Source organism: Coregonus lavaretus, assembly GCF_964263955.1.
Source record: "Coregonus lavaretus genome assembly, contig: HAP1_SCAFFOLD_425, whole genome shotgun sequence".
NCBI lineage: Eukaryota > Metazoa > Chordata > Actinopteri > Salmoniformes > Salmonidae > Coregonus > Coregonus lavaretus.
In genome coordinates this window covers 82,839-103,199 of record NW_028166266.1, presented here as the reverse complement: position 1 = coordinate 103,199, position 20,361 = coordinate 82,839, and the positions used below count along the sequence as shown (strand labels likewise).

Genomic DNA, 20,361 nt, shown 5'->3' with positions numbered 1-20,361 from the left:
AGAGAAGCTAAAACAGGTGTGATATGGTTACATTGCCTGGACAAGGTGAGCTGCAGCATGTTGAATTAACTGTAGATGATGCAGTGATATCTGACAGACCTGTATACAAACTGTTACAGTAATCTGGGCATGAGGAAATAAAAGCATGCATAACTTTCTCCAGATCAGTGACTGAAATAAAATACTTGACTTGATCTATATTTCTTCGATGATAAACGCAGGACTGAACAACCTTTTTTACATGCAGCTCAAGGTTTAGGTCAGGGTCAAAGAAGACACCAAGGTTTCTTGCCGAAGGCTTTACATTGGTGGACAACTGACCAAGGTCATCTACAATCTGTGGTTTAGCAAGCTGGAGGGCAAATAAAACAACCTCTGATTTCGTATCAATGAGCTGGAGAAAATGGTCAGACATCCAACATTTGATGTCAGCAAGACACTTGTGTAGGGAAGCTACACTCACTGAGAAACGTTTGCCACATAGATATGAAGTGAACCAGCGGAGAGCAACGCCGGAGATTCCCACCCACCTCTCCAGCCGTTTGTTATGATTAATAGGATCAAACACTGCACTGAGATCTAGAAGAACTCGGATAGAGCGTTCACTGGCATCAGCAGCCAACAGAAGGTCCTTACTGACTTTCAATAAAGCAGTTTTAGTGCTGTGAAGTGAGCGGAAGCCCGACTGGACATTTTCGAATAAGTTGTTCATACTCAAATAAGACACCAATTGCTTGATCACAACTTTTTCTAAAATCTTTGACAAAAAATACAGTTTAGAGATTTGTCTATAATTACTAAGCGAGGAGCGATCTAGATAGGTTGGACCAGAGCAGTTTTAAAGTAGGCTGGAAAGGAGCCAGTGGTCAGGGAGCTATTTACAATAGACAGAACGTCGGGGCCAACAGTAGGGATAACCTCTTAGTAGTCTAGTAGGGACCACGTCTAAGGGGCAGGGCCAACAGTAGGGATAACCTCTTAGTAGTCTAGTAGGGACCACGTCTAAGGGGCAGGGCCAACAGTAGGGATAACCTCTTAGTAGTCTAGTAGGGACCACGTCTAAGGGGCAGGGCCAACAGTAGGGATAACCTCTTAGTAGTCTAGTAGGGACCACGTCTAAGGGGCAGGGCCAACAGTAGGGATAACCTCTTAGTAGTCTAGTAGGGACCACGTCTAAGGGGCAGGGCCAACAGTAGGGATAACCTCTTAGTAGTCTAGTAGGGACCACGTCTAAGGGGCAGGGCCAACAGTAGGTATAACCTCTTAGTAGTCTAGTAGGGACCACGTCTAAGGGGCAGGGCCAACAGTAGGGATAACCTCTTAGTAGTCTAGTAGGGACCACGTCTAAGGGGCAGGGCCAACAGTAGGTATAACCTCTTAGTAGTCTAGTAGGGACCACGTCTAAGGGGCAGGGCCAACTCTAGGTATAACCTCTTAGTAGTCTAGTAGGGACCACGTCTAAGGGGCAGGGCCAACAGTAGGGATAACCTCTTAGTAGTCTAGTAGGGACCACGTCTAAGGGGCAGGGCCAACAGTAGGTATAACCTCTTAGTAGTCTAGTAGGGACCACGTCTAAGGGGCAGGGCCAACAGTAGGGATAACCTCTTAGTAGTCTAGTAGGGACCACGTCTAAGGGGCCAACAGTAGGTATAACCTCTTAGTAGTCTAGTAGGGACCACGTCTAAGGGGCAGGGCCAACAGTAGGGATAACCTCTTAGTAGTCTAGTAGGGACCACGTCTAAGGGGCCAACAGTAGGTATAACCTCTTAGTAGTCTAGTAGGGACCACGTCTAAGGGGCAGGGCCAACAGTAGGTATAACCTCTTAGTAGTCTAGTAGGGACCACGTCTAAGGGGCAGGGCCAACAGTAGGGATAACCTCTTAGTAGTCTAGTAGGGACCACGTCTAAGGGGCAGGGCCAACAGTAGGTATAACCTCTTAGTAGTCTAGTAGGGACCACGTCTAAGGGGCAGGGCCAACAGTAGGTATAACCTCTTAGTAGTCTAGTAGGGACCACGTCTAAGGGGCAGGGCCAACAGTAGGTATAACCTCTTAGTAGTCTAGTAGGGACCACGTCTAAGGGGCAGGGCCAACAGTAGGGATAACCTCTTAGTAGTCTAGTAGGGACCACGTCTAAGGGGCAGGGCCAACAGTAGGTATAACCTCTTAGTAGTCTAGTAGGGACCACGTCTAAGGGGCAGGGCCAACAGTAGGGATAACCTCTTAGTAGTCTAGTAGGGACCACGTCTAAGGGGCAGGGCCAACAGTAGGGATAACCTCTTAGTAGTCTAGTAGGGACCACGTCTAAGGGGCAGGGCCAACAGTAGGGATAACCTCTTAGTAGTCTAGTAGGGACCACGTCTAAGGGGCGGGGCCAACAGTAGGGATAACCTCTTAGTAGTCTAGTAGGGACCACGTCTAAGGGGCAGGGCCAACAGTAGGGATAACCTCTTAGTAGTCTAGTAGGGACCACGTCTAAGGGGCAGGGCCAACAGTAGGGATAACCTCTTAGTAGTCTAGTAGGGACCACGTCTAAGGGGCGGGGCCAACAGTAGGGATAACCTCTTAGTAGTCTAGTAGGGACCACGTCTAAGGGGCAGGGCCAACAGTAGGGATAACCTCTTAGTAGTCTAGTAGGGACCACGTCTAAGGGGCGGGGCCAACAGTAGGGATAACCTCTTAGTAGTCTAGTAGGGACCACGTCTAAGGGGCGGGGCCAACAGTAGGGATAACCTCTTAGTAGTCTAGTAGGGACCACGTCTAAGGGGCAGGGCCAACAGTAGGGATAACCTCTTAGTAGTCTAGTAGGGACCACGTCTAAGGGGCAGGGCCAACAGTAGGGATAACCTCTTAGTAGTCTAGTAGGGACCACGTCTAAGGGGCAGGGCCAACAGTAGGTATAACCTCTTAGTAGTCTAGTAGGGACCACGTCTAAGGGGCAGGGCCAACAGTAGGGATAACCTCTTAGTAGTCTAGTAGGGACCACGTCTAAGGGGCAGGGCCAACAGTAGGGATAACCTCTTAGTAGTCTAGTAGGGACCACGTCTAAGGGGCAGGAGGAGGAGGTCTTCATGTGGGCTACAATATCAAGGAGGAACTCAAAGCAGCAAAAGGAAGCAGTATTCGGTCTCTCTTAGAGTAGTTGCCTCAAGTGCCTCCTGACCAGAAATGCTTGTATGGTGCTTGCTACGGTCAATCTGGGATCTATTATTTATCTGTGAAGAATCGTAAAGAATGTTAGCAGAGATCAGGGGACGAGAGCATGGCACCAACAACACACTCAATTGTCTTCACCTCGTAAGGATCCAACCATTCTTTTTCCATTTCTGCCTAAAATGACATCCCCAAATCTAACTGCCTGTAGCTCAGGACCTGAAGCAAGGACATGCATATTCTTGTTACCATTTGAAAGGAAACACTTTGAAGTTTGTGGAAATGTGAAATTAATGTAGGAGAACATAACACAATAGATCTGGTAAAAGATAAAACAAAGAAAAGCCATACATTCAGATAGGAAGCTGGAGGTAATGTAGATGTTGTCTACAACAGGGCAACAGTGTTTGCGCAAAGTTTCAGACTGATACCTTCAAGAATGAGGAAGCTACATAACATTTAGTATGAAGTCACCCAGGTGTCCCTTTCGAATTTGTCCAAATGTTCCCAAGCGGCCTCCAAGTGGGCGAATTGGTAAATTGATACATTTTCAAGGACATAACTGTAGAAAACATACAAAAATGCTATGAAGTGAACTATTTAAGATAAGGGTCAAGTTAGCAGCCAACACTGATCTAATGTCATAAGTGAACACACCACAAACCACACACAAAGTAAAATATATATAGAGAGGAAGTTTACATACACTTAGGTTGGAGTCATTAAAACTTGTTTTTCAACCACTCCACAAATTTCTTGTTAACAAACTATAGTTTTGGCAAGTCGGTTAGGACATCTACTTTATGCATGACACAAGTAATTTTTCCAACAATTGTTTACAGACAGATTATTTCACTTCTAATTCACTGTATCACAATTCCAGTGGGGTCAGAAGTTTACATACACTAAGTTGACTGTGCCTTTAAACAGCTTGGAAAATTCCAGAAATTGATGTCATGGCTTTAGAAGCTTCTGATAGGCTAATTGACATAATTTGAGTCAATTGGAGGTGTACCTGTGGATGTATTTCAAGGCCTACCTTCAAACTCAGTGCCTCGTTGCTTGACATCATAGGAAAATCAAAGAAATCAGCCAAGACCTCAAAAAAGGTTCATCCTTGGGAGCAATTTCCAAACGCCTGAAGGTACCACTTTCATCTGTACAAACAATAGTACGCAAGTATAAACACCATGGGACCACGCAGGCGTCATACCGCTCAGGAAGGAGACGCGTTCTGTCTCCTAGAGATGAACGTACTTTGATGCAAAAAGTGCAAATCAATCCCAGAACAACAGCAAAGGACCTTGTGAAGATGCTGGAGGAAACAGGTACAAAAGTATCTATATCCACAGTAAAACGAGTCCTATATCAACATAACCTGAAAGGCCGCTCGGCAAGGAAGAAGCCACTGCTCTAAAACCGCCATAAAAAAGCCAGACTACGGTTTGCCACTGCACATGGGGACAAAGATCGTACTTTTTGGAGAAATATCCTCTGGTCTGATGAAACAAAAATAGAACTGTTTGGCCATAATGACCATTGTTATGTTTGGAGGAAAAAGGGGGTCGCTTGCAAGCCGAAGAACACCATCCCAACCGTGAAGCATGGGGGTGGCAGCATCATGCTGTGGGGTGCTTTGCTGCAGGAGGTACTGGTGCACTTCACAAAATAGATGGCATCATGAGGAAGGAAAATTATGTGGATATATTGAAGCAACATCCCAAGACATCAGTCAGGAAGTTAAAGCTTGGTCACAAATGGGTCTTCCAAATGGACAATGACCCCAAGGATACTTCCAAAGTTGTGGCAAAATGGCTTAAGGACAACAAAGTCTAGGTATTGGAGTGGCCATCACAAAGCCCTGACCTCAATCCTATAGAACATTTGTGGGCAGAACTGAAAAAGCGTGTGCGAGCAAGGAGGCCTACAAACCTGACTCAGTTACACCAGCTCTGTCAGGAGGAATGGGCCAAAATTCACCCAACTTATTGTGGGAAGCTTGTGGAAGGTTACCCGAAACGTTTGATCCAAGTTAAACAATTTAAAGGCAATGCTACCAAATACTATTTGAGTGCATGTAAACTTCTGACCCACTAGGAATGTGATGAAAGAAATAAAAGCTGAAATAAATAATTCTCTCTACTATTTTTCTGACAATTCACATTCTTAAAATAAAGTGGTGATCCTAACTGACCTAAAACAGGGAATTTTTACTAGGATTAAATGTCAAGAATTGTGAAAAACTGAATTGAATTGTATTTGGCTAAGGTGTATGTAAACTTCCGACTTCAACTGTATATATATATATATGTGGAGAGAGAGAGAGAGAGAGAGAGAGAGAGAGAGAGAGAGAGAGAGAGAGAGAGAGAGAGAGAGAGAGACACACACAAGATTAATTAATCTTGTTTTCTAGCCCAGTTGTGGTTGTTTTTTGTGGTGTCTTCAACTTTCTCTGTGAAGTTAGATTTAATTCTTCCCCCATCTCTGAGTTGCTGTCACCTCACTAAGAGTAGGCAGATTTAACAGACACATGCATGCACACACATCACCCTGGCATGTTGTTTTAAACCAACTGGTTGTTCCCATCTTCAGGGAATCGAAACTTTCCATTTCTCTCTAACTTTCGTTTCTGTTCAGAGGTGGAGCTAATGTTCACTAGGAGACAGAATATTGAAGCGGGGAGGGACCTACCTGATTGTCCAATAGAAACTTTATTTTTTGGAAGATATTTTGCTACTATTTGCTACGGTGTCTTGACAACAGTAGAGGAAGACTGCTCTAGCAGACAGAAAACAGAAGACAGAGAGACACCTCGTCAAGTTATATTGAACTGAATTCTCCATCCTCCACCTGAACCATGTCTGGAAACAAGAAAGGTAAGACTAATGATCGTTGCAGGATGTAGCTTTAGTTATACAACCCTGTATTGTGACCTTAGTATCATTATATGTTCCCGATAAGAGCGTCTGCTAAATGACTAAAATGTAAACGTAAATGTAATTATTTGGTAACACTTTACAAGAGGTAACATTTGCATAGGGTATATAATTACTAACGGTTATTGAATCACTTATAAATGCATTATGAACCATTAATAAATATGTATATTGCGTTGGTCCAAATAGTGCGATAACTAGTCAGAGCTTGCCAAATAGTGAGCCACTATTTACCTCCAGTTAATAACCATTTACAATTGCACTTACAAATGCTTATAATATTGAACCCTTATTTATCATCATGCAAATGTATGTTCAATGGTTGCACAGTTGAACATTTCTATTTTCTCACTTTTGGGTTTTGGTTTTCATGATGTGTCTGGCCAACTGTATATCCCAGACATTATTCAGTCATATAATTCCTAACATATTACTGCCCTTTACCAGATTATATCAAGACACTTACCACTTCTCTGTGAAAGTTGTTTATTTATAATACATTTGCAAAAATTTATAGAAACCTGTTTTCGCTTTGTCATTATGGGGTATTGTGTGTAGATTGATGAGGGCAACAAATAATTTAAGCAATTTTACAATAAGGCTGTAACGTGACAAAATGTGGAAAAGGGGAAGGGGTCTGAATACTTTCCGAAGGCACTGTAACAGTAGGGCCTTGGATAAACTATCACTGTAAATACTATATCACTGTCCGGCTTTGGATACATTGAATCACTGGATAAACTGTAGCATTGGATAAACTGTACCATTGGATAAACGGTATCACAATCGGGGCCTTGGATAAACAATGGATACACTGTTTCACTGCATAAATGATATCACTGTCCTGGTCTTCTATAAACTGCATCACTGGATACATTTTATAACTGTCAGGGCCTTGGATAAACTGTATCACAATCGGGGCCATGGATAAACAGTAACACAAGATACACTGTTTCACTGGATAAAATGTATCACTGTCCTGGCCTTGGATAAACCGTATCACTGTCAGGTCTTGGCTAAACTTTATCACTGGATAAACTGTATCAATGATGCGGTCCTTGGCAGGTCGAGAAAGCATCAAAAGGACCTAAACAAAGACTAACCTTCTCCCCTCCAAACGTCCCGCAAGGAGCCCTGGAAACCTGTTCTCCCGTAGAACGGGGTGGTGAATATAGTTAGGGTTCCCCTGCCTTGTTGTATAGAGTAGCATCTAATGGGAAAACTGGAGCGCCGCATCTCAGAGCTGCTCGCGTAATGGCATTTGGAGGCAAAAAGTGGAGGCAGGGAGGTTCAGGTCTGTAATCATACAGATCTCCTCCCAAGCATCTGGATCTAGGGTGTAAAACGAAGGCAGGGTGAAAAACGAAGGCAGTAAAGTGGCAGTAAAGTGCTCTGTCTTCCTAGGGAGTGAGGTGCCAATGACGTTAGTAAAATGGGGCGAGGGGCTGAGGTGGTCAGCCAGAGACGGCTCCACCGTGGGAGAGTTGCCAATGGATTCCTTCATATTGTGCATGTCCAGGCTCGGGGTAGAATCGTTGTTACGAACCCCGTGGCTTTAAACGCCTAGGGTGGATGGACAAGAGACCCGTAACATAATTCATGCAAATTAGAATCATGCAAATTAGAATCGTGACGTGGAACAGTGAGAACAAAAACTACACGACAACCATAAACTACCGTCAAACATAAAAGGTTTATTGCTGAACACACGGTAAAGGTTTGGGAGAAAGGGCTGAGCAGGACCCAAGAAATGAAACAATAGTGTAAAACACCCCTAAACTGATCTTGCCTGCCTCAAGAACCGCTAAGCTACTGCTAATCATACAAAAGTACAGTGGGTGGTCCGCTCAGGTCTAACTAGTGTTTTTAGACAGATTTCTTCCTACGGGTAATGTACGCCTGTCAGAGGAACCGATGTGGATGTGGTGGAGGAGTCAGGCGCAGGACACAGAGGTTTCGTCCAACAGTCTTTAATAGTCCAAAGTGCAAAAGAGTAAACACGACCTCGACCAAAAACAGAGGCGAGGGAATTACGCAACCAAGCGTAAACACTAAACACAAAACAAACAGAGCGCAAACACGTAGCTCCGAAAGACAGGCAGACAACAACACACAAACTAACCAATACAAAACAGGGAACTTATAAGACACGTAATCAGAACACAAACAGACACAGGTGTACAAGACAGACCAAAGTAATCACACCACGAAACATACAACGGTGGCAGCTAGTACTCCGGGGACGGCGAACGCCGAAGCCTGCCCGAACCAGGAGGAGGAGCAGTCTCGGCCGAAACCGTGACAACACCCAAGGGCAACTTGCTTAAATTCCCCTTTTCCCAGAAACACACAACAAAGTTACCAAACAGAGTAACCAGCAAATGAGTGAGTACACAAAACACATACTCACATACGGAAAATAGTATTCTCTCAACAAACACAACTGACTGGCTTTTAAACAATGGGATGTGTGATTGAAACCCCAGAAACAGGTGGTGCAATGCAGAGGAATGTCCACTGATTGGTCCACCTCAGCAATCAGCAGACACCCCAACGACCACCAATCAGGAACATACAGGACACCTGTGATTAGGGCAGAAGGAGAGGAAAAACACAAAAAGACACAGGATACCTGTATCCGTAACACTCCCACCCTTAAAAGAGCAAACCACAATGGTTTGCGACACACGTACCATCACAACACCCAAAATTCAACGGTCAACCGCATCCTGACGGGATAACAAAAAACCTAGTTCTTTAAACACGAGACAAAGCATCTGCCAACACATTTTCCGACCCCTTTTTGTGGCGGATCTCCAAATGATAATTTTGCACTACAAGTGCCCAACGCATAAGGCGTTGGTTCTGGTTGTACATCCGGTGGAGAAAAACTAAGGGGTTATGGTCAGTATACACTATCACTGGTAATGCACTGGAACCAACATAAACTTCAAAGTACTGAAGAGCTAACAACAAAGCTAGAGCTTCTTGTTCAATGGTGGAGTAGTTTGTCTGACATTTGTTAAATTTCCGTGAAAAACAACAGACAGGATGGTCCACTCCACTCTGGTCCTGCTGCAGTAGAACAGCACCAGCACCTCTGGCACTTGCATCTACCTCCAGTTTAAACGGTCGTTCAAAATCTGGCGCAGCAAGAACAGGAGTACTACATAAGAGTGCTTTAGCAGTGTTGAAAGCAGTACAACAATCTTCAGACCATACACATTTTCTCGCCGGACTGAGCAAATCCGTTAATGGAGCAACTACCGCAGAGAATTTTTTACAGAAACTACGGTAGTAGCCAACCATCCCTAAAAAGCGGCGTAGCTCTCTTCTGGTGGTAGGTGCGGGAAATGCATTTATAGCTGAGACCTTGGCATCTACAGGGCGCACCTGACCATGGCCGACCTGTTTACCGAGATAAGTAACAGTGGCCTTCCCAAACTCGCACTTTGCTAAATTCAGGGTTAGAGAAGCGGCTGCTAGACTTTCACACACTACCCTTAGAGTTGTAATATGATCAGACCACTCAGTCGAATAAATTACCAGATCATCAAGGTAAGCACTACAATTAGGAACTCCAGCCAATACTGTGTTAACCAGGCATTGGAAAGTGGCTGGTGCGTTCCGCATCCCAAATGCCATGACAGCATATTGTAGGAAGTGATCTGGGGTCACAAAGGCAGAGATGTCGGAGGCACGTGAGGTTAACGGCACCTGCCAGTAACCTTTTAGAAGATCTAGTTTGGTTACATAAGTAGCAGCACCAACAGTATCAATACAGTCATCCAGTCTGGGTAACGGGAACGAGTCGGGCACTGTGACAGCATTGACCTTCCGATAGTCCGTACATAACCTGGATGTCCCATCAGGTTTAGGAACCAGAATGCACGGAGAACTCCAAGGACTTGAACTTGGCATAGCCAGGTTATTCTCCAGCAAATAACCGACCTCATCCCTCATTATCTTTCTTTTAGAGACGTTGATAAGCATGTTGCTTGATAGGTGCAGCGTTTCCAACATTAATGTCATGTTCTAACACATTTGTGCATGTAGGAACATCATTAAAAAGACATGGAAAGCTGTGTAATAGTCTCACAATATCATCTGACTGTCCGTCCGTTAAATGAATCAGGCTTGATGGGAGAGACAGTAGCATCTCTGAATTGGGCAATCTTGAATTGGGCAATCCAAACCATCTCCGTCCACATCATTAACATGACTTCCCACTACAGCCGCAGCAACAATAGAGACAGCCGTCTCGGCCAGTTTCTCTGGACTGTCTATCTGAGTGACGGGTCTGGTGTGGTATGTCTTCAACATGTTAACGTGGCACACACGAGATTGGCGTTTTCTATCAGGAGTCTGTATCACGTAGTCAGTTTCACTTAGTTTCTTTTCATTGACATAAGGACCAGAGAAACGTGCTGACAATGACGCTCCTGGCACCGGCAACAATACAAGAACTTGGTCACCTGGCTGCAGTGAACGAGAAACAGCCTGGTTGTCATAGTGCCGTTTCATCCGTCTCTGTGAGGAAGACAGCGCTTCCTTTGCTAGAGCACAGGCACCATGTAGGCGCTCACGAAAGTGACTAACGTAGTCCAACACATTTTCTTTCACACACAACTCTTGTGATAAAAACTGATCCTTAAGGACTTTCATAGGTCCTCTCATGGTGTGTCCAAACACCAGTTCAGCTGGGCTGAACCCTAAGGATTCCTGTACTGTCTCACGGACAGCAAACAAAACTAGAGGAACTCCCTCATCCCAATCCTTCTCAGATTCCAAGCAATATTTACGGAGCATAGACTTCAGTGTCTGATGCCAACGTTCAAGTGCAACCTGAGACTCTGGGTGATATGCGCTTGACACACGGTGTGACAATAAAGTATGCCAGGTTTTTCTTCTTTAGCTCCTCCTCTGAGACAACACTAGAAAAACATTTAGCCAGGCTAATGTCAACCTTCTGGTTAGCGATCAGCTGCTCACGAGTGACTGGTAACTGTATTGCCTCAGCAACAAGTTCCACATCCTTCTTCCTTTCTCTGGGCTGTTGGTCAGACTGCACCAGCTTACCAGAGGTAGCACCCGAACTATCCTCTGGGTCACACTCTCTGAATAGAATCGTGTTCGACAAATATATCACGTCACCCACTTGTCGTGCTTGAACACATGTGACAGCACAAGCGGGGAACACATCTGGATAACCCTAGTGCCCCCCCCTCCATGTCCCCAGGTGTTGTAGTGCCCCTCCCTCCATGTCTCCAGGTGTTGTAGTGCCCCTTCCTCCATGTCTCCAGGTGTTGTAGTGCCCCTCCCTCCATGTCTCCAGGTGTTGTAGTGCTCCTTCCTCCATGTCTCCAGGTGTTGTAGTGCTCCTCCCTCCATGTCTCCAGGTGTTGTAGTGCCCCTCCCTCCATGTCTCCAGGTGTTGTAGTGCCCCCCCCTCCATGTCTCCAGGTGTTGTAGTGCTCCTTCCTCCATGTCTCCAGGTGTTGTAGTGCTCCTTCCTCCATGTCTCCAGGTGTTGTAGTGCTCCTTCCTCCATGTCTCCAGGTGTTGTAGTGCCCCTCCCTCCATGTCTCCAGGTGTTGTAGTGCCCCTCCCTCCATGTCTCCAGGTGTTGTAGTGCTCCTTCCTCCTTGTCCCCAGGTGTTGTAGTGCTCCTTCTTCCATGTCCCCAGGTGTTGTAGTGCCTCCCCCCCCTCCATGTCCCCAGGTTTTGTAGTGCTTCTTCTTCCATGTCCCCAGGTGTTGTAGTGCCCCTCCCTCCATGTCTCCAGGTGTTGTAGTGCCCCCCCCCTCCATGTCTCCAGGTGTTGTAGTGCTCCTCCCTCCATGTCTCCAGGTGTTGTAGTGCCCCTTCCTCCATGTCCCCAGGTGTTGTAGTGCTCCTTCCTCCATGTCTCCAGGTGTTGTAGTGCCCCCCCTCCATGTCCCCAGGTGTTGTAGTGCTCCTTCCTCCATGTCCCCAGGTGTAGTGCTCCTTCTTCCAGGTGTTGTAGTGCCCCCCCCCCCCTCCATGTCCCCAGGTGTTGTAGTGCCCCCCCTCCATGTCCCCAGGTGTTGTAGTGCCCCCCCTCCATGTCTCCAGGTGTTGTAGTGCTCCTTCTTCCATGTCTCCAGGTGTTGTAGTGCCCCCCCTCCATGTCCCCAGGTGTTGTAGTGCCCCCCTCCATGTCTCCAGGTGTTGTAGTGCCCCTCCCTCCATGTCCCCAGGTGTTGTAGTGCCCCCCCCCCCCTCCATGTCTCCAGGTGTTGTAGTCCTCCTCCCTCCATGTCTCCAGGTGTTGTAGTGCCCCTCCCTCCGTGTCCCCAGGTGTTGTAGTGCCCCCCCCCCCCCTCCATGTCCCCAGGTGTTGTAGTGCTCCCTCTTCCCAGATCTGTTTGTGCTGTATTGTCACCTCAAGGAGTATAACTCTGTTGGGATTAGGGTAGTTCCTAATCTCGGTTAACCCAGAATTGAAATATTTACGTAGTCTGTCCATAAGAGAGTAGGGTAGTTCCTGGTTCCTGGTTCCTGGTTCCCCTCCCAGAGAAATGTTATCTGAGGTTTCACCTCAACTGACCCAGTGATAAGACCCAGTCATAAATACACACTCATCATCGTGTTGTTCCTCCAGGATACTCCACCACCTCTCAGAAGCACCGGAACTTTGTCTCTGAGCCGATGGGGAACCGGTCTGTGAGAGACGTACCCGGGATCGGACCTGTACAGGGCCGCAGGCTAGAGGATAAGGGCGTTACCAGGTAGGTTCACTACGTAGGAATAGTGTGCCAAATCAGAACCAACCATAGTTTCTGAAATGTCTGGGAACTTTGGTCAATTTATGTGAGTAAATCCACCAATCACTGATGGGCTGCCCCAAGCTGGTGAGAGTAGACAACAACACATCCGCCATGCTGACCCTCAACACGAGGGCCCCTCAGGGGTGCGTGCTTAGTCCCTTCCTGTACTCACTGTTCACCCACGACTAAAACACCTTCATTAAGTTTTCTGAAAACATGACGGTGGTAGGCCTAATCACCAACGATGATGAGACAACCTATAAGGAGGAGGTCAGAGACCTGGCAGTGTGGTGCCAGGACAACAACCTCTCCCTCAACGTGATCAAGACAAAGGAGCTGATCATAAACTACAGGAAAAGGAGGGCCGAGCACGCCCCCATTAACACCGACGGGGCTGTAGTGGAGCAGGTCGAGAGCTTCAAGTTCCTCGGTGTCCAGATCACTAAGGATCTATCATGGTCCAAACACACCAAGACAGTTGTGAAGAGGGCACGACAAAGCCTATTCCCCCTCAGGAGGCTGAAAAGATTTGGTATGGGTCCTCACATCCTCAAAAAGTTCTACATCTGCACCATTGAGAGCATCTTCACTGGCTGGATCACTGCTTGGTATGGCAACTGCTTAGCATCTGACCACAAGGCGCTACAGAGGGTATTGTGTACGGCCCAGTACATCCCTGGGGCCAAGCTTCCTGCCATCCAGGATCTCTTTACCAAGCAATGTCAGAGGAAGGCCCTAAAAATGGTCAAAGACTCCAGCCACCCTAGTCATAGACTGTTCTGTCTGCTACCGCACGGCAAGCGGTACCGATGCACCAAGTCTGGAACCAACAGGACCCTGAACAGCTTCTACCCCCAAGCCATAAGTCTGCAAAATAGTTAGTTAAATAGTTAACCAAATAGCTACCCGGAATATCTGCATTGACCCCTTTTGCACTAACTTTTTTGACTCATCACATACACTGCTGCTACTGTCTATTATCTATCCTGTTGCCTAGTCACTTTACCCCTACCTACAGTATACTGCTGCTACTGTCTATTATCTATCCTGTTGTCTAGTCACTTTACCCCTACCTACAGTATACTGCTGCTACTGTCTATTATCTATCCTGTTGTCTAGTCACTTTACCCCTACCTACATTATACTGCTGCTACTGTCTATTATCTATCCTGTTGTCTAGTCACTTTACCCCTACCTACAGTATACTGCTGCTACTGTCTATTATCTATCCTGTTGACTAGTCACTTTACCCCTACCTACAGTATACTGCTGCTACTGTCTATTATCTATCCTGTTGTCTAGTCACTTTACCCCTACCTACAGTATACTGCTGCTACTGTCTATTATCTATCCTGTTGTCTAGTCACTTTACCCCTACCTACAGTATACTGCTGCTACTGTCTATTATCTATCCTGTTGTCTAGTCCCTATACCCCTACCTACAGTATACTGCTGCTACTGTCTATTATCTATCCTGTTGTCTAGTCACTTTACCCCTACCTACAGTATACTGCTGCTACTGTCTATTATCTATCCTGTTGTCTAGTCCCTTTACCCCTACCTACAGTATACTGCTGCTACTGTCTATTATCTATCCTGTTGCCTAGTCACTTTACCCCTACCTACAGTATACTGCTGCTACTGTCTATTATCTATCCTGTTGTCTAGTCACTTTACCCCTACCTACAGTATACTGCTGCTACTGTCTATTATCTATCCTGTTGTCTAGTCACTTTACCCCTACCTACAGTATACTGCTGCTACTGTCTATTATCTATCCTGTTGTCTAGTCACTTTACCCCTACCTTCAGTATACTGCTGCTACTGTCTATTATCTATCCTGTTGCCTAGTCACTTTACCCCTACCTACAGTATACTGCTGCTACTGTCTATTATCTATCCTGTTGTCTAGTCACTTTACCCCTACCTACAGTATACTGCTGCTACTGTCTATTATCTATCCTGTTGTCTAGTCCCTTTACCCCTACCTACAGTATACTGCTGCTACTGTCTATTATCTATCCTGTTGTCTAGTCCCTTTACCCCTACCTACAGTATACTGCTGCTACTGTCTATTATCTATCCTGTTGTCTAGTCACTTTACCCCTACCTACAGTATACTGCTGCTACTGTCTATTATCTATCCTGTTGTCTAGTCACTTTACCCCTACCTACAGTATACTGCTGCTACTGTCTATTATCTATCCTGTTGCCTAGTCACTTTACCCCTACCTACAGTATACTGCTGCTACTGTCTATTATCTATCCTGTTGTCTAGTCACTTTACCCCTACCTACAGTATACTGCTGCTACTGTCTATTATCTATCCTGTTGTCTAGTCACTTTACCCCTACCTACAGTATACTGCTGCTACTGTCTATTATCTATCCTGTTGTCTAGTCACTTTACCCCTACCTACAGTATACTGCTGCTACTGTCTATTATCTATCCTGTTGTCTAGTCACTTTACCCCTACCTACAGTATACTGCTGCTACTGTCTATTATCTATCCTGTTGTCTAGTCACTTTACCCCTACCTACAGTATACTGCTGCTACTGTCTATTATCTATCCTGTTGTCTAGTCCCTTTACCCCTACCTACAGTATACTGCTGCTACTGTCTATTATCTATCCTGTTGTCTAGTCACTTTACCCCTACCTACAGTATACTGCTGCTACTGTCTATTATCTATCCTGTTGCCTAGTCACTTTACCCCTACCTACAGTATACTGCTGCTACTGTCTATTATCTATCCTGTTGTCTAGTCACTTTACCCCTACCTACAGTATACTGCTGCTACTGTCTATTATCTATCCTGTTGTCTAGTCACTTTACCCCTACCTACAGTATACTGCTGCTACTGTCTATTATCTATCCTGTTGCCTAGTCACTTTACCCCTACCTACAGTATACTGCTGCTACTGTCTATTATCTATCCTGTTGCCTAGTCACTTTACCCCTACCTACAGTATACTGCTGCTACTGTCTATTATCTATCCTGTTGTCTAGTCACTTTACCCCTACCTACAGTATACTGCTGCTACTGTCTATTATCTATCCTGTTGTCTAGTCCCTTTACCCCTACCTACAGTATACTGCTGCTACTGTCTATTATCTATCCTGTTGTCTAGTCCCTTTACCCCTACCTACAGTATACTGCTGCTACTGTCTATTATCTATCCTGTTGTCTAGTCACTTTACCCCTCCCTACAGTATACTGCTGCTACTGTCTATTATCTATCCTGTTGTCTAGTCACTTTACCCCTACCTACAGTATACTGCTGCTACTGTCTATTATCTATCCTGTTGTCTAGTCCCTTTACCCCTACCTACAGTATACTGCTGCTACTGTCTATTATCTATCCTGTTGCCTAGTCACTTTATTCCTGCCAATATGTACATATCTACCTCAAATACCTCGTACCCCTGCACATTGACTCAGTAGTGGTACCCCGTGTATATAACCAAGTTATCATTGACTCAGTACTGGTACCCCGTGTATATAGCCAAGTTATCGTTACTCATTGTGTATTTATTATTACGTGTTTTACTTTTCTATTCTTCCTCTATTTTCTTTCTCTCTGCGTCGTTGGGAAGGGCCCGTAAGCATTTCACTGTTAGTCTACACCTGTTGTTTACTAAGTATGTAACAAATACAAGTTGGTTTGATCAACCAGAAGTTAAAGCTGTTGAAAATAAGTTTAAGCATTTCCCAAAAATATACCTATACTAGAGCTATACATAGTTTCAGAAAACTTTACCAGAACTTAACAGTAAATTACCCCGTTTTGTCTCTCCCAGGGCTGACCAGATGTTGGGCCAGTACCTGGTGAGTGGTCGAGACCAAGGCCAGTTCCAGGGCTATCTGAAAAATACCACAGGGGCCAACGCCAAGCAACAAAGTGACGCCTACAATGGAATGAGAGAGTGGACCAACAACAATATGTAGAGGAGAGCAGACATTCACTCACTGTCTCTGCTCCTTTCTGCTTTTCTACTCCTTACTAGGACTCTTCAGACCTACCTAGGTCAACTTTCAACTAATTATTAATAAGTCATTATTGATAAGTATTGATAAGTAATCTTGAGTAATCATAAAGTTGATAGTTATCTATAAGACACTGTACTTCCTTCTGTTCTTCTTGTCACATCCTTCAACTAAGACCCTGGGCCCTGTCCCCAGGTTAAAGTGATAGTTTTGGGTGCATTCTGTTTTGGAATAAATCTGGAATTAACTTTTTGTTCTTGTCCTGCTGTATTCTTGATGGCTGCAAAAGTCTTAAGAGTCAACACATTGTTACAGATGTCCTGGTGCTGTAACCGGGACTTCTCTTAATACTAAAATCATAAAAGCCCAATGAAGACGTTTATTTTTGTTACATCAATATCAAATAATTTCTGGTTAACAATTAAATACCTTACTGTGATTGTTTTCAATTAAAAAAGAAGAAAAACAAATGACATTTCTCAAGCAAGAATTTAGCTAGGACTGTCTGAGAGTGGTCTGAGAGAGGGGCCTAATCGGAGGGGCCTAATCGGAGGGGCCTAATCGGAGGAGCCTAATCGGAGGGGCCTAATCGGAGGGGCCTAATCGGAGGAGCCTAATCGGAGGGGCCTAATCGGAGGGGCCTAATCGGAGGAGCCTAGTCGGAGGGGCCTAATCGGAGGGGCCTAATCGGAGGGGCCTAATCGGAGGAGCCTAATCGGAGGAGCCTAATCGGAGGAGCCTAATCGGAGGAGCCTAATCGGAGGAGCCTAATCGGAGGGGCCTAATCGGAGGGGCCTAATCGGAGGGGCCTAATCGGAGGAGCCTAATCGGAGGAGCCTAATCGGAGGAGCCTAATCGGAGGGGCCTAATCGGAGGGGCCTAATCGGAGGGGCCTAATTGGAGGGATGTGCAACCTGAAGACTAGCTGTTATTGGCAGAGAGGAGAGAGGAGGGCAAACTCTCGTTATTGGTCTATTAACTATTGGTAATGTCAACAGGCAATCAAGCTGACATTTCAGGTGATCTTTTCAGACAGCTCTTACACGAAAAGGGCATTATCATAATGTTCACAATGTTATTCCAACCTCAGAGTGTGGAAATAGACCGGTAACTGCCAAAATAAAGGAAACACCAGCAAAGTGTCTTCACAATAATAATAATAATAATAATAATAATAATAATAATAATAATACACTTTATTTGTTAAGCGCTTTTCAATACATGTAAGAAGATGTTTCAAGTCATAAAATAATGTAATTAAAATATAGCCAAGAGCAGCAATGAACGGGGTTCACAGGATGACAGAAAGAACCAGAACTATCTTCCTTTATGTGACGGGGTTCACAGGATGACAGAAAGAACCAGAACTATCTTCCTTTATGTGACGGGGTTCACAGGATGACAGAAAGAACCAGAACTATCTTCCTTTATGTGACGGGGTTCACAGGATGACAGAAAGAACCAGAACTATCTTCCTTTATGTGACGGGGTTCACAGGATGACAGAAAGAACCAGAACTATCTTCCTTTATGTGACGGGGTTCACAGGATGACAGAAAGAACCAGAACTATCTTCCTTTATGTGACGGGGTTCACAGGATGACAGAAAGAACCAGAACTATCTTCCTTTATGTGACGGGGTTCACAGGATGACAGAAAGAACCAGAACTATCTTCCTTTATGTGACGGGGTTCACAGGATGACAGAAAGAACCAGAACTATCTTCCTTTATGTGACGGGGTTCACAGGATGACAGAAAGAACCAGAACTATCTTCCTTTATGTGACGGGGTTCACAGGATGACAGAAAGAACCAGATCAGTAGGATAACAAACAAACCAAGCATCGATCATGTAGGAACTATCTTCCTTTGTGTGCAGTCATGAGTCTAAATACAACATCTGGAATGATTCTGACGTATGGTTCATGAGGAGCAGAAGATTGCATTTTGATTCTGAGCATTAGCGTTACATACAGTTCCTTGCAAAAGTATTCATCCCCCTTGGTGTTTTTCCTATTTTGTTGCATTACAACCTGTAATTTAAATGGATTTTTATTTGTATTTCATGTAATGGACATACACAAAATAGTCCAAAATGGTGAAGTGAAATGAAAGAAATAACTTTTTTCCAAAAATTCTTTAAAAAAAAATGAATAACGGAAAAGTGGTACGTGCATATGTATTCACCCCCTTTGCAACCAAGATCTGGTGCAACCATTTACCTTCAGAAATCACATAATTAGTTAAATAAAGTCCACCTGTGTGCAATCTAAGTGTCACATGATCTGTCACATGATCTCAGTATATACTGTATACACCTGTTCTGAAAGGCCCCAGAGTCTGCAACACCACTAAGCAAGGGGCACCATGAAGACCAAGGGCTCTCCATACAGGTCAGGGACAAAGACTAAAATTGAGCTTTTTGGCCATCAAGGAAAACGCTATGTCTGGCGCAAACCCAACACCTCTCATCACCCCGAGAACACCATCCCCACAGTGAAGCATGGTGGTGGCAGCATCATGCAGTGGGGATGTTTTTCATCGGCAGGGACTGGGAAACTAGTCAGAATTGAAGGAACGATGGATGGCGCTAAATACAGGGAAATTATTGAGGGGAACCTGTTTCAGTCTTCCAGAGATTTGAGACTGGGACGGAGGTTCACCTTCCAGCAGGACAATGACCCTAAGCATACTGCTAAGCAACACTAAAGTTGTTTAAGGGGAATCATTTAAATGTCTTGGAATGGCCTAGTCAAAGCCCAGACCTCAATCTAATTGAGAATCTGTGATATGACTTAAAGATTGCTGTACACTAGCGGAACCCATCCAACTTGAAGGAGCTGGAGCAGTTTTGTCTTGAAGAATGGGCAAAAATCCCAGTGGCTAGATGTGCCAAGATTATAGAGACATACCCCAAGAGACTTGCAGCTGTAATTGCTGCAAAAGGTGGCTCTACAAAGTATTGACTTTGGGGGGGGTGAATAGTTATGCACGCTCAAGTTTTCTGTTTTATTGTCTTATTTCTTGTTTGTTTCACAATAGAAATATTTTGCATCTTCAAAGTGGTAGGCATGTTGTGTAAATCAAATGATACAAACCCCCCAAAAATGCCAAGGGGTATGAATACTTTAGCAAGCCACTGTATGCAAAGAATTAGTTGTTAATAGTTTCCTTGTTGTTTAAGATATCAATGCCACATTCAGCGTGGTTCATCTTAAGAACGTCCATGATAGAGATGACAAGTTTCACGTTGATAGGTCACTGTGGTCACTGTGAAGTAGATTTGAAGTGGTTTAAATGGACACGTAAAATCAGATTTGATATTTGTCAATAAATCATTGTTTGATCAATACCTTAGCTTTTCTCAAACTAAGTCAAGTCATGTGCTGTGGGCCTACAGTACATCGGGTGTCCTTTTTGTTATAAAAAAATATAATAAAAATGTAGGGGGTAGATCAACTTTAATAATGCAGATAGATTGTAGCTTCCATCA

General features: G+C 44.8%; 1 protein-coding gene across 1 annotated transcript; it reads left to right on the top strand.

The window, feature by feature from the left end:
* The first annotated feature begins 5,891 nt into the window (after positions 1-5,891).
* LOC311114916 (barrier-to-autointegration factor-like) lies at positions 5,892-17,121 on the top strand. Its single transcript, XM_084190133.1, has 3 exons — positions 5,892-6,028; positions 12,715-12,841; positions 16,683-17,121. Exons 1-3 carry the CDS (start codon positions 6,010-6,012, stop codon positions 16,828-16,830), a joined length of 294 nt encoding a protein of 97 aa, XP_084046259.1. The 5' UTR covers positions 5,892-6,009; the 3' UTR covers positions 16,831-17,121.
* The last annotated feature ends 3,240 nt before the right edge of the window (positions 17,122-20,361 follow it).

Bases quoted from the DNA above. Each gene is read 5' to 3' on its own strand.
- LOC311114916 (XM_084190133.1), top strand. The intron at 12,842-16,682 runs GTAGGTTCACTA...TGTCTCTCCCAG, and splicing joins GAGGATAAGGGCGTTACCAG to GGCTGACCAGATGTTGGGCC.